This window comes from Rhincodon typus, chromosome 27 (assembly GCF_021869965.1).
Source record: "Rhincodon typus isolate 14 chromosome 27, sRhiTyp1.1, whole genome shotgun sequence".
NCBI lineage: Eukaryota > Metazoa > Chordata > Chondrichthyes > Orectolobiformes > Rhincodontidae > Rhincodon > Rhincodon typus.
Window position 1 is genome coordinate 18,307,116 of NC_063358.1, and position 14,360 is coordinate 18,321,475.

Here is a 14,360-nt window from a genome sequence, read left to right on the forward strand (position 1 = left end):
AGATGGCTAGTTAAGCCACGTGTTTGCCCAGACATACTCAAGTTTGTGCTAGGATCAGCATGTCAGACATCCAAAAGAAATTGCTGACTCACTAAAGGGCCTCGTCATATAAAACTTGGAGAAATAAATAGTGACATCTTGAAAAGTGCCCATATTAGAGTGGTGGTGATGGACATCTTAAAATGCATAAAGGTGGATAAATATCCGGGACCTGATCATTTGTACCCTAGAACTATATGGGAAGCAACAGAAGTGATTGCTGGGTCTCTTGCCAAGATATTTGTATCACTGATAGCCTTGGGAGAGCTGAAGAAGACTACAAATTGGTTAATGTGGCGCCACTATTTAAGAAAGGTGGTAAGGAAAAGCCAGAGAACTACAGACCGGTGAGCCTGACATCAGTGATGGGTGAAATGTTAGAGAAGATTCTGAGGTTCAAGACTTACATTCATTTGAAAAGGCAAGGACTGACTAGGGATAGCCAACATGGCTTTGTGCGTGGAAATTATGCCTCACTAACTTGATTGAGTATTTTTGAAGCAGTGACAAAGATGATTAATGAAGGCAGAGCGGTGGACGTTGTCTATATGAACTTCAGCAAAGTGTTCGACAAGGTTCCACATGGTAGACTGGTTAGCAAGTTTAGATCACATGGAATCCAGGGAGAGCTAGCCATTTGGATACAAAATTGGCTAGAAGGTAGGAGAAACAGAATGGTAGTGGAAGGCTGTTTTTCAGACTGGAGGCCGGTGATGAGCAGCATGCCACAAGTACCCACTTTCAAGGAACTATTTCAAGGAGAATTTTATACATAAATAAAGAACAAGGTGGTAGCTAGGGAAAGGGTAGGTCCACTCAAGGACAAGGAGGAAATTTCTGAGTGGAGCCAGAGGAACTGGGTGGGGTCCTTAATGAGAACTTTGCATCGGTATAGGTATTCAGAAAGGAGGACATGGTGGATGCTGAGTCTCGGGAGGGGTAAAGGTGGGAGGTGTTGGGTGTTTTGAAAAGCATTAAAGTAGACAAGGCCCCAGGACCCGATGGGATCTATCCCAGAATGTTGAGGGAGACAGGTGAGGAAATTGCTGGGACCTTGTACAAAAATCTTTGTAACCTCTTTCTTCACAGGAGAGGTCCTAAATGACTGCAGAATAGCCAACATTGTTCCTTTGTTAAAGAAGTGCAAGGGGAATAATCTGGGAAATCACAGGCAAGTGAACTTTACGTCAGGGGTAGGGAAATTATTGGAGAAGATTCTTAGGGATACCATTTACTCACATTTGGAAAAACATGGACTTATTAGCAATAGGCAATATGGCTTTATGTGGGGAAGGTCTTGTTTCTCTAACTTGACTTTGTCATTTCCTCAAAAAAAGCCTAAGATGATTAATGAGTGCAGGGCTGTAGGTGTTGTCTACATGGAATTTAGCAAGGCTTTTCACAAGGTCCCTCATGGCAGGCTGATACAAAAGGTGAAGTCACATGGGATCTGCAGTGGGCTGGTAAGATGGACATAGAACTGGCTTGGGTCATAGAAGACAGAGTACCGCTGGAAGGGCATTTTTCAAATTGGAGATGTGTGATCAGCGCTGGGACTCCTGCTGTCTGTAATATAGAAATAAGTGATTTGGAGGAGAACGTAGGTGGCCTGATTAGCAAGTTTGCAGACAACACAAAGACTGGGGGAGCTGCGGACAGAGAGGAGGATTGCCAGAGGATACATGATACAGACAGCCTAGAGACTTGGGCAGAAAAACGGGAGATGGAATTTAATTCAGACAAATGTGAGGTGATGCATTTTGGGAGATCTAATGCAAGAGGGAAATATACAGCAAATTGGCAGAACATTTAGAATCGTAGAATCCCTACGGTGTGGAAGCAGGCCACTTGGCCCATCAAGTCCGCACTGACCCTCTGAACAGCATCCCACCCAGAAGGTATCACCTTTGATACACGACCCTTGGTTGGAGTCTGCAGAGCTAATTCCACCTATAGTGGACACCTCACTTCAAAATACCACAGCTTTAGACGCTGAGCTGAATGACCTTCCTGCTGGATTGTATCATTCAACGGTTCTACGATATCACTCCTGCTCTTCAACAGTTCCGCTGTCTATTCAGAGGTAACACATCTCTGTTAAGTTGCCAGCTGAAATGCAACAACTGGACTCTGAACCCCATGGCAAAACAGGAAAAGAAAATGGCAGAGAGATACAAAAAATATTGTTTGGGAGCTCGTATTCCAATTTTGACCCTATCAACGTCAGTTGGCTCCACTACAGAACCGTTGAGGTTGAAACAAAACCCCAACATTCACTCTTTGGATAAGTGTAGAATGACCACTGGTTCAAAGTACCAGGACAAAGCATTCCCTCTCTTTTGAAATGGATGGATTTTGGAAATAAAAGATGTAATAAATCACAGAACTGAGATCCAATAATGACCAGTCTGCTGCATTCTAGAACATTCAGTAAGGTGCACATAAAGCTTCGAAATAACAACCTTTGAGGGCTTTCAACATTGCAATTCCTGGTAAGATGGTAAACTAAAAACAAATTACACATGAATCAAGAAGTTCTAAATGGAATAGTATCACCCAGCAGAAGTGAGGTTTTGATAAGCTTCTACAGGAACAAGGGTCACTTAGTGGAGAGAGAGATGGGAAGTGAAGTGTATCATTTACTGACTAGGGTACACCTGCTGTTCAATTCACAAGGAATGCTCTTGTCATAACTCACCATACGGCGTTCCATTGCTTCCAAATGGAATCCAATAATAGAAAATAACATAGGAAATACATTGCTGGAAAAAGGCCTCTGACTTGAAAGGTGCAAAGACAGCTGTCATTTCAACTAGCTTCACATGCTCTGACAGAATTCTTCTGTCTGCTGTTTTAAATAGAGTTATCAATATATTCAAAGATACACAGGGCACCTTTAAAACTGATATATTAATTCAGCATGATCTTAGTAAATAGTGGAGTAAGCTTGTGGAGTTACTGGGCTATTTCCTATTTCTTACCTTAAAGTAGTAGACAAAGTATAAAGTGGCGCTTAAGTTGACCACAGGAATAGTCAATTCTGACTCTACTAATGTGAAGCACCCTCCGAAGCACAGTCAGTCATCTGAATTAGGACATCCCACCTGAAGCGGCCATTGTTTTACTGGGATGAATATGATCCTAGGTATGTGTCACTGGTAGGGGATCCTCAGTTTCTCACAGGCAACAATGGACTAATTTTAATTACAAAATCTTTACAATGCAAGTGTCTTGGAAGAACACATCTGCAGTGCAAAGGATGAAAGCACTTGAAAGAGCAGAGTATGTCTGTATTACCAAAACTCCTCAGCCTACATCCTAACACTTAATTTTCAAAATAAGCTAATAAAGGTGACAGGTCAGTACACTTCTAAACCACTACTCTCCAGTGGAATCATTTCCTATAGACACGCGATTATTCATCAACATCACTGAGCTAAGGAGGGATGTGATGATAGGTCAAAGCAGAAAATAATTTTATGTTCACTCTGGATTTGATTGAAATCTCAGTTACGGGATAACCAGGTAATAATTCAAAAGTATCCTTCAAAGACTAAGCTTCCAGTCTGTTGATTGACACTATTAGTCATTGAGATATATGTAACTAAATCAAATGACCCCCTCATTAACTCTGCATTATGTGTTAGTCTAAATATTGTCGCTATTGATATAAAACTGGCAGATTCTAAATCTTGTTATCATCTCCCACACTCACTCTCAATGTAGGAAGTTGATAAAAACAGTTAAATGCTGTATGCTGAAAGGTACAGACTGGAAGCTGTGACGTTGAATTAGGATAAATCTACTCTAAACAGCTTGGGAATGAGGTCTGAAACCAAGCTGCGGTGTGCTGGTAATTTGCATCAATGCTAGAATAAAAATTGCCTTGTACTGTCAGGATGCAATTCCAATTTTCTGCAGTATTTCTCATCAGTAACAATGGCTCAGAGTGAACGATTGTAGTGATAACAAGACGTACAAATTGAGGTTATGTATCTAGGCTCAGCCCAGGCTTGTTCAGCATATTGATCTCAGGATGGAGCTGCCAAGAGATCAAACAGTCAGGCTTTAGATTTCTGAGCTGAAGGGGTAGAAGAAGAAAAAAAATAAGTAACAGAAAAAGGAGCAGCCTGGCTGTCATTTATAGTGAAGTCCGCTCTGAAAAGTAGTTTGGATTTGATTGAGATACACATCAACAGCAAAACATTCCAGTTAGTACCTTCAAGACAAGAGCAGAGGTTACAAGAAAAGCAGAGAAAGACTTTGATCTCTGCTATGTTGAGGGATTGGGTGGGATTCAAATTAAGGCAAGATGCTTTCTCCAAACGGCAGTTGCAAAAGTCAACAAATTCAGTCGGCCAGTCCATCCAAGTTACTATGTGAATGTAGAACAGACTTGGAAATTTGGGGGCAGGTTTGCGCAGGAACTACAGAGCTAGAGAAACATATAAGCAGATGGACAGTAGCAGCTCACTTAGTCAGCATCCACGCAACTATCTTAAACATTGATTCCCATCATCAGCAGCGTACCACTGTATAGCAACTGTGCATTACTTGCATGACACTGCAACAATTTATCGAGTCATCTTTGAGAGCATCCATCAATCTCCAAACTTTATCATTCAGAAGAACGAGGGCAATGGGTGCTACCAATAACTCCCAGCTGCAAGCTGCCCCCAAATTACGTACCAGCTGATTTAGAAATATGTCGGTGTTGGGTTATAATCTGTTACTGTCTTCCTAACCGCACAAGGACTTCAGTGGTTCAAGACAATAGCAAATCACCACCTTCTTCAATGCAATTGATGCAAGTTTAGCCAGAGACACCCACATCCTGTGAATGAACATTAAAGCCTAATTAATTCTGGGAAGATCAAAACTATGAAACTCTTCCCTTGCTCTTGGAAGCTACACAAGTGGAACTTTAACTATCTAAGTCTGTAAAACCTATGATCTTTTCTGATATTTGATTGGGCCCTATTTCATGTGATGGCCATTCAGTGGGTAGCTCACTTAATCAAGGATCAAAAAATCGTGGGTTCATAGTCTAAGCACTTGAGCAACAAAATCTCAGCTGATAGTCAACATCCAGTTCTGTTAAAGTTGCTGGCTTTTAAATATGATGCAGAACTGAGATCCCATCTGTTCTCTCACCTACAAGTAAAAGCTCCCAAGAACATTATTTAATTAGCCGTAAAAGGGTGTTGAATGACTCGAGGTTATGAAAGGCACAACAGAAGTGCAAAAACACAAGGTTATGCTAGAAATTTAGTGTATAAACAGCTGCACATGACATAGATTGAGTGAAGGCTTTGTGAAACACCTTCATTTGGTCCCTAAAGTTTTATTTTAATTCTCTGCTCTACTCACACTTTGATCTATTGCCTCTGACAATACTGATATGGACAGTTTCATCATAAACTTTAAGAACAGCACTTAATCTCTCAATTAGGCTTTTTAAAAGCTTGCAGAGTCAACATTGAGTTTAACAATTTTAGACAAAAGGCAATGCCTCCATTTTTCTGTAATCATTTCACCATTAAGTCCACTTTCCTACCTGTCCCCCATAATCTGCGACTTTCTTGTCAGCCAATAGTTTGTGAGACTCTGTGCATTATATTCAATGACCCAGCTTCCACTACTCTCGTGGGAACAGAATTCCAAAGAACGACGATCTCTCAGTAATTTTGCATCTGTCTTAAATGGGAAAGCCTTTATTTTCAAATTGTGCCCCTAGTTTTAGATTCTCCCACAAAAGCAAATGCTCTCAGCCAAATTACTCAACATTTCCTCATACAAAAACCATTTCACCATTAGAATCGGACAAATGAAACTTTTCTGAATGGTTTCCAATTTGACACCAGAACACAATACTTCAGGTGCACTCTTACCAAGACCATGTACAGATATAGCAAGGCATTCTTACTTTTATATTCCATTCGCCCTGCAATGAAGATCACCATTCCTTTTGCCTGTTGCACACACATTTTAACATTTTGAGATTCATGTACAAGGACACACGAGACCTCTCCTTATTGCAGCATTCTGTAATCTCTCTCCATTTGAACAATATTCTGCTTTTCTGTTCTTGCCAAAGTGGACAACCTCACATTTTCCCCCTTTATACTGCCAAATGTTTGTTTGCTCAATTAACCTACTTTTATACCTTTACAGACTCTTTGTATCCTCAAAACTTACTTTCATACCTGCCTTTGTATATCAACTAGTTTGGCTACAATACTGTCAGACCTTCCATCCAAGCCATTAATATAGATCAAAATAGTTGAGGGCTTTGTATTGATGCCTGTGCGTGTGCATACGCGTACATGTGCGCTGGGGAGGGGGCAGTCTTAATTTAACGAAATATCCAAGTGATAGCACATTCAACAGTGCAACTTTACCTCAGTGCTGAACTAGAGTGTTGTCTTAGATTTCTGTGCACAAGTGGCCCAAGTGAAACATAGCCGTTTGTCTCTTGACAAAAATTGTATGATCTGCTAAGTTCTCTCAGATTAGAAATGTAAATCTTTGTTTTTAAGCACCCAAGTTCCTTGATAAAGGAGTTTAGTTTGTAAAAATGCATGCTTCCCACCACAAGGTTCTCTATTCCAACTGGTAACTGCAACTACTGACAACTCTTTGGAAAGACTCGCTACCAGAACGGAACAGATGCGTTTTGGTGAACACTGTAGGTGTTGCAGTCACTGTTTTAAACTAAAGAGAGTTCTTCTTTTCATTCATGAGGTATGGACATTCCTGGCAAGCATTTGTCATCCACTCCTTATTGCCATGATGTGGAGGTGCCAGTTTTGGACTGAGATTCGTTCCCTATTGCATTAAAGGTGGTGGTACAGCCACCTTTTTGAACTGCTACAGTCTTATTTAAGACCACGTGGCATAGGAGCAAAAGTAGGTTACTCAGCCCCAGCCTGCTTTGCCATTCAGTGACGTCATGGCTGATTTGCTAATCCTCAACTTCTCCACTTTCCTGCCTTTGCCCCAAATCCCTTGATTCCTTCACTGATTAGAACTCTTGCCTGTCTCAATGTTGAATATATTTAATGACCCAGCCTCAACAGCCCTCTGCGGTAAAGGAATCCACAAATTCATAACCTCAAAGAAGAAATTCCTCCTCATTTCAGGTGTGTGCGTATACGTATTGGTGTTCCCCAGGTAGGCAGATCACTGCTCCTCTCAGTAATGTATTAATAATCTGAATTTTGCTGTACAGGATGTGATATGAAAGTTTGAGGATTATCTGAGAAACTGAAATGCAGCAAACAATGAGGACAGTAGGAAAGTTCAGAATCATATTAGTACGGAGAGGTTCTTCAGCCCACTGGGTCTGCACTGCCAAAAATACAATACTAATTATACTAATCCCACTTTCCCACACTAAGCCTATAGCCTTGAATACTATAACATTTAATGTTTTGAACATTATCAACAGATTTGAAAAATGGACAGACACAAGGCACATGACATTTAACACAAGTGTAAAGTGTTACATTCTGGGAAGAAGAGCGAAGGGAGGTGTATGACTAAATGGTACAAACTTAGAGGGCATGCATGCACACAAATTTTTGACAGTTGCAAGAAAAGTTGAGAAAATGGCATGAAAACAACAGAATTGTTGGCTTCAATGGTCAAGGAATAGAGAAGAAATAAAAAGCAGTAATGGGAATGGTATACAAAATACTCGTTAGGCCTTAGCTAGAGCATGGCATTCAATTCAGGGCTTGGCATTTTCAGTAAGATGTCAAGACCTTGGTGAAGATGCAAATTTTGACTATATTTGCATCAGGGATTCAGTCGAGTGAAGGAAGACTGGAGAATGTTGAATTATTTACGATTGGATTCAATGGGCGTGTGTAAAATCAGGAACAGTTTTGATAAGAATCAAGAGAAACTGGTCTATCCGCCTCTGGAAGTGGTAACTGTGAACAAAGATTTAAGGCAACTGGCAAAAGAACCAAGGGTATCAGGAAGAAACACCTCCATAAATGAAAGAGAATTGCATAAATACTCAAAGGGAAGAAATTTGAAGAGCTATGGAGAAAGAGCAAAAGGAACGCGACTAATTGGATAGCTCAATCAAGATGTTGCTACGGGTATGATGACTCAATAACATCCATCTGTGCTGTCTTCTTCTTGGATTTTTATTGGTCCCAATCAAACCGAAAATACTTTCCTTCCATTCATTGTCTCTGCTCACTAAATTCTGTTCTCTTTTCCTATAGGTGTTCATTTCTGGTGGGATACAGTTCCAAGAGGCACCTCCAGCACAGTTGCACTCTTCAGGTGTCAGATCAACTGGTGAATACTGGTAGGCTGTCTGGCTAAGGAGGATACAACAACTGAGATCGATCCTGTTACCTTGAATGCCCACAAAACATTTATCTTCCAGTGAACAGCTGACAGATTTGAATCAGTTTTTACCACTTAAGTCAACAGAATGTACATCACTTTTTTGGGAGTAGAATCAGTGAAATAATTTTAAGCTTAGACTTATAAAATTGTACCTTAAATTTTTCAAAAAAAAAAAAAAAAATCCCAGTTGCATACCTGCAGACGTCTCCTTGAATTTTTCACTGGTTTTCTTTTTCCGCCATTTCCATGGTTTGAATATTTTCCCAAAACCTGGAAACTTTCCTCTTCTTCGTGCAGTTGGTGTGTTTGAACCAGAGACGTCATTCTCCGAGTCCACTGGCGGATGTTGCTCCCCTTCCTCAGCTGCATGCAACCATTAGAAAATAAAATTCAATTACACTCCAGTGTACAAAATGAGGGAAAAGAATCAAATAACAAAGAAAGAGTTGCAACCTGGATTGGGCTATTGTGCACAGAATCAGTTCTTAAGTAGCTTTCAGTACACCAATTCCAACTAGTGATGAATAACGTAAGTGAGCAAGCTTTTGCAATTTGTGAAGACTGTGTATTTTGAGTGGGTGGGGGAAACATGTTGGTTGGTCTGCCAGACTGGGGAAGTGTCAGGAAAAAAGGGAGGACAACGACCCCAAATATTCATTCTGTAACCACAATGGGGATTGTAACCATGGTTTGGAATCCTCTGCTTCAGAGCAGTCGGAGACATTTGATGGTCTCAAAAAGAGCTTTATAAAAGAGCTTTTTTTAAAAATTTTCCTTTTCACACAATATAAATTGATGACCATACATTTCAGCAGAAATTGAAAAAGCATCCTACACCAATTCAGTGCTGAAACAAAAAAGTTAATCAAAGTGTTGGACAGATTCTTGAATCTTGAGCTCATGATTATTTTGATGTTTGATCTATTTTTCCATTTCAAGAGGAACCACAAACAATCCTTTTTATTCTCGTCTTTGCCCCTGGAACAAATATTTTTCAACATGCCACATATTAAACAAAACACAGTAGTCGATCTTGAATATAACAAAGCATCTCACACATATTTACAGAAAACAACCTCATGAAACGAGGATACAGCAAATTCTCAAAATTTAACTCAATACTGGAATCTACAGCCAGTGATAAAACTGGATATTTATTTCCCATGAATCAGCACAGATGGTATGACATCTTTACAAAGTGACAGAATTTCCACTGGTTTTGTAACTGTATGACAGAATAACATACCAGTTTTCTTGCCCTTTGGTCCAGCTCTAAATGTCAGCTGAGAGCAATAGTTCAGCACTTGGCTGATAGAATCATGAACAGATTTTTTCCATGATCTAAAAGATGATCATGAAAACTAAGCCTTTGCTAGTAATAGAGGTCAGAGTTAAATGCTTTCTGACCTCATATATATCAGGTTAATATTAATTGAGTTAATATTGCGAGCTTCGCAAACAACCCCAGACAAAAACAATTCTATAAAAAGGAATAGCTCAATTAAATGAATAGGAAAAATTACGGCAGATAGCAGAGATCACAGGCTTTGAATACTAGAATGATAAAATTTCAAATCGCAAAAGATGAGAAATTCAAATGAAGGAAAGGATGTGGGTGCACACATACACAAATCATTGAAAGGCAGATTGATAAAGACCTGGGTCTTACTGGCTTTTATCTCAATGAAGCTCAACATAATGGGGAGGAAGTCAGAGCTATGGTCCAGTTCCACCTGGATTGCTGCATTCAGTTTTGGGCATCAAACCTCAGGAATTTCCAAATCATGGGATTGTTACGACACAGACAGTGGCCATTCAGCCCATAATGATAGACTGGCTTTGGGGAGGCCCTCTTATGGTGCAATACTAGTGTCCGTTTCCCTGGACTGGAAGCCTGGGTTCAAGTCCCATCTGCACCAGGTGCGTAATAACCTGCCTGAACAGGTTGATTAGAAAAATAAGTTAAATAGAACTTGTTCTAAAAAAAAAGTATATGGTTTTGGAGGGGGAATACTGTAGATTCAGAGTGATACCGGGACCTGAAGAGGTTAAACTATAAGGATAGGGATGCATAAACCTGGCTTGCATTGACCTAACACAATAAGGAAACCATTTGGAAGGTAGATAGGATTTACTCTGCCTGGTGGAAAATTCATACAAGAGGGCAAGGTAAAATTAAAATTCCATCATTCAAGAGTGTAATCATGCAGAGGGCAATGGAAAACTCCACCAAAAACTACCTCCTTATGGATTAACTAAAGCTTTCAGCACAAATTGATCATTTTGGGGAGGTGGCAATGAAGGGGAATGAGTGTGTTTAAAAAAGGGAAGGAAGCGGAGGGAGGGGCACATTGGCTTATTGAGCACAATTAATACATTCATGCATTATTTTAAATCTAAATCATACAGCACAGAAACACATCATTCAGCTCAACTGGTCCAATTAGATCTTTTGTTCCATATGAACATCCTTTTACTGTACTTCATCTCACTATCATTACTAGACCTTTTTTGATAGGGAATTTTTTTCTTTAGAAATTCAATATGCATATATTAGTCACAATTACCCTGTTCAAAGAGAACTTCATGTTTCCACCAAAGGAAAAAGACTACATACAGTTATTTACAGTTACACCAATATTTGGTAGGATGCTCAATACAACAAACATGGAATAATTCTTGTAAAGACGAAATATTGCCATTAAACTATAAGGCTCATATTCTTTAGACTTGATAATGTCCTCAAGTAAAGCAGCAGGGAGGCCTTCTTATTCAAGTTGCTGGATAAATCAGATTAAATTTTGACAATGTATAAATTATTAAACAACTGCAAATTATCCTTAAAAAAAAACTTCCAGAAATTCACCATTCCTAGCTTTCCCACAGTGAGATCCAAAAATATTCCAAAGATATCCTGTACATGAATTTTCCCCAGATAAGCCTTCCTGATATTCCATACACAGTTTTTCTAACAATCCTGCAGAGGGGGAAATCCTTACACAATACATTCCTCCAGGGCTGATTATGGAAGCATTTACAGTCTTGTTCTGTCTATGAAATGAATTGTTCCAATGAAATTTTCCTCAGTGCAGGATGTAGTTGCTCCCAGGTTTCAAAGTTCCCACGTCAACATTGTCACAGCAAATATACCTTGCAGAGTGAAGCTCTGAAGAAAGCTAAGCTCAGCATATGAAAAAAATCAAGGAAGAGGTGATCAGATTTTGAAAGATCATTACAGCTCAAGACTCAGGAGACAAGAGACAAAATATCATCCTAATTACCAACATTGTTCAGTTGTATTTACTTTTGGTTTGATTTCTGTGGTTGCAAACTCCTTTGATTCTGGATGATAAAATACCTGCCAACAGGTGACAGGCCAAATCCCACACTGGGGAAACATGCGGGCAGGGAAACTGATTCTATAATATTGGGAAATGAAAATCAGAAAGTTTGCTTGCTGCTGGATACTGCAACACTGACAACCACCCCTCCAACTCCACACCCACAGCACCCCACAAAAAGTGTGGTGATTTTGAACGAAAGACTCTTGCTACATACGGTGATGCAAGACATAATTTCCATATATTTTAGTAACATTTATTTGTGGATTTTTGAACTTTGAGCTAGAGGCATATGGGTTTTGCATGACTTGAAGGGGTTTAAAAATTAGTTTGTAAGTATTGCTATAGCCACTGTGATTTCTTTTAAAACACTTAGTCAGAAGCCTCCCAGAGAGTATTGGGGATTTGTTTATATTGGGAGAATTTATGAACGAACAAAGCAAACAGAGCCGTGCATTATGGTTTCAGACAGAAGATTCCAGAATTTTTTGAGGGCCTAGGGGAAGTACCCGTAAGTTTCACTCGGGCAGTTTTCAGAAGTCACGGCTGAAGCTGTAAAACAGTTGCTGCTAAGGGAGGGAGCTAGTTTAGTATTGCTAAAAGGTTACCTCACAGTAAGGAGTTTAGGTTAAATGACCCAGACCATAAGTGTTTAATGAAAACCCTGACAGGGTTATGTGAAGTTGAAGAAAGGTAAGCTCAGTATATGAAAAAAATCAAGGAAGAGGTGATCAGATTTTCATGACTGGAAATTGAAGCTACAGTCAAGTCAACTCATATGTGAGAAAGAGAAATGAATTCTTGTGTCCAAATACTGCAATGAATTGCTGTTGGGATTAATAAGGTTGCACTTTATCATGTTTCATAACCTTCAATGTGTACCATATGTGTCATTCATCGATTTCATCACTTCTTTTGCACAACAATTTGTTTCACTATTAAACCCAAATCTGCAGTATTGCATGCTTGTGTTTCATTGAAAGACAGCCTCGATAAAACCAAAACAGCAAAAGACATGATCAATCAAGCCAGATTTCTGCCTGGGCTTGGACTTGCCCAGTAATAACATCAGCTGGGATCATATAAAACAGAAGAGAAAAGCAAGCTCATGTTACATGCGTGCATGTGGCTTATAAAAACAATAAAAATCACACAACCATGTTCCATCCCTGAGTGTTATCCAATTTTCAGGCTTTAATCAATGCTGTACCAGGTGTTCAGTTTGTTTCTCAAGACTAAGTTTTCCTTCGATTATCTTCAAGAACTAACAGATAGATAGCATCTTATACACCCTTAAGTCACCCCTAAATATTTCATCATGAACAAAATAGTCAAATACAGCAGTTAATTTGCACTTTGAGTTTTCCCTTGAAAAGCCACAGGATAAATTACATTATCTAGTGTTTTTGTTGTTGATATATAGAAGTGTTGTGGGAAAATGCTTTTGCATTTTTCTAATAATGTCACAATCTTTGAATTCAACTTGAGTTCATTGCTGATTGCAATTAACCTAACTTAGATCCATTGGCTGCATCCACTTTAAGCCAAGTGTCTACCTCCTAGCAGCTCCCCACATAATGGACTCCCTCTCCTTGCTTTTTCTCCTGTGTCTGCCCTTGAAGCTGCCTACCAAAGTTTCTCTATGTTACTTGTTCAAATCAGCCTTCAAAGATTTACTCAGTCCTGCCCTTAGTCTATTTTTTTTCAAAATTCATTGATGGAATGTGGGCGTTGCTGGCAAGGCCAAAGTTTATTGTTAATGAACGGACGTTAGTGAGCCATTTGGGTTTTTTTTGAAAATGCTTCATGATCACCATGGACTCAATTCCAGATTTTTACTGAATCCGAATCCCCACCATCTACCATGGTGAGATTCAAACCCAGCTCCCCTGGGTCTCTGGATTAACAGTTTGGTGATAATAACACTAGGCCATCACCTCCCTTTATGTAATCTAATCCAGTTGCAGCTCCATCCACCAACAGCTCCCTATCACTCAAAAGACTTTTGCTTCTCTTTGTAAAATGTACCAGCATGTATCCAAGTCCAACGATAGCTACATAAAAGCATGTTATTGTGGAATATATATTCATCTCACAGGACAATCTTCCTAGTATATATGTAATGATGGAATGTACAATGTTGAAATGCCTCCTTATATGCTGTGCACTGTTTAAATTAGTTGCAGATGGCCTACATTTGAAAAGAAACAAGAAACAAAGTCTAAGCGCACATCTCAAAACCCACTGTTTTCGTGTTTGGTATGTTAAGGCATACAAGAGAAATGTACTGCGTATTGATAACATGAAATTAGATCACGAACCAATTTATCAGATTTGGAAGTAGGGAGTCAGACATGGTCTGAGCTTTGTAAGACAAAAAGCACTCAATTTTGGTCTTAAAAATAACACCCAAACCATGGAAACATTTAGCAATAAATCCCAAGGAAAGCAAACCATTCAAGTAACTTGCTCATTATTAGTTAATGAGGCAATGGTAAATTTGGAATAGACAAAAAAAAAAATTGGTACAGCAAGCCAGTTAGATAATTAACATAGAAGAAGGGAGAGGGACCGGAGCGCGAGAGGGACCGGAGCGCGAGAGGGACCGGA

At 39.5% G+C, this 14,360-nt stretch overlaps 1 protein-coding gene across 5 annotated transcripts in view; it reads right to left on the reverse strand.

Annotated features, from left to right (window-relative positions):
- The window catches only part of LOC109910658 (phosphatase and actin regulator 4), a 131,641-nt gene that overhangs the window by 28,928 nt on the left and 88,353 nt on the right, over nt 1–14,360 (reverse strand). For all 5 annotated transcript variants that reach the window (XM_048613206.1, XM_048613207.1, XM_048613205.1 and 2 more), the window contains one exon: nt 8,605–8,772. In XM_048613206.1, coding sequence (XP_048469163.1) covers nt 8,605–8,772 — 168 coding nt within the window. The remainder of the gene's footprint in view (nt 1–8,604; nt 8,773–14,360) is intronic.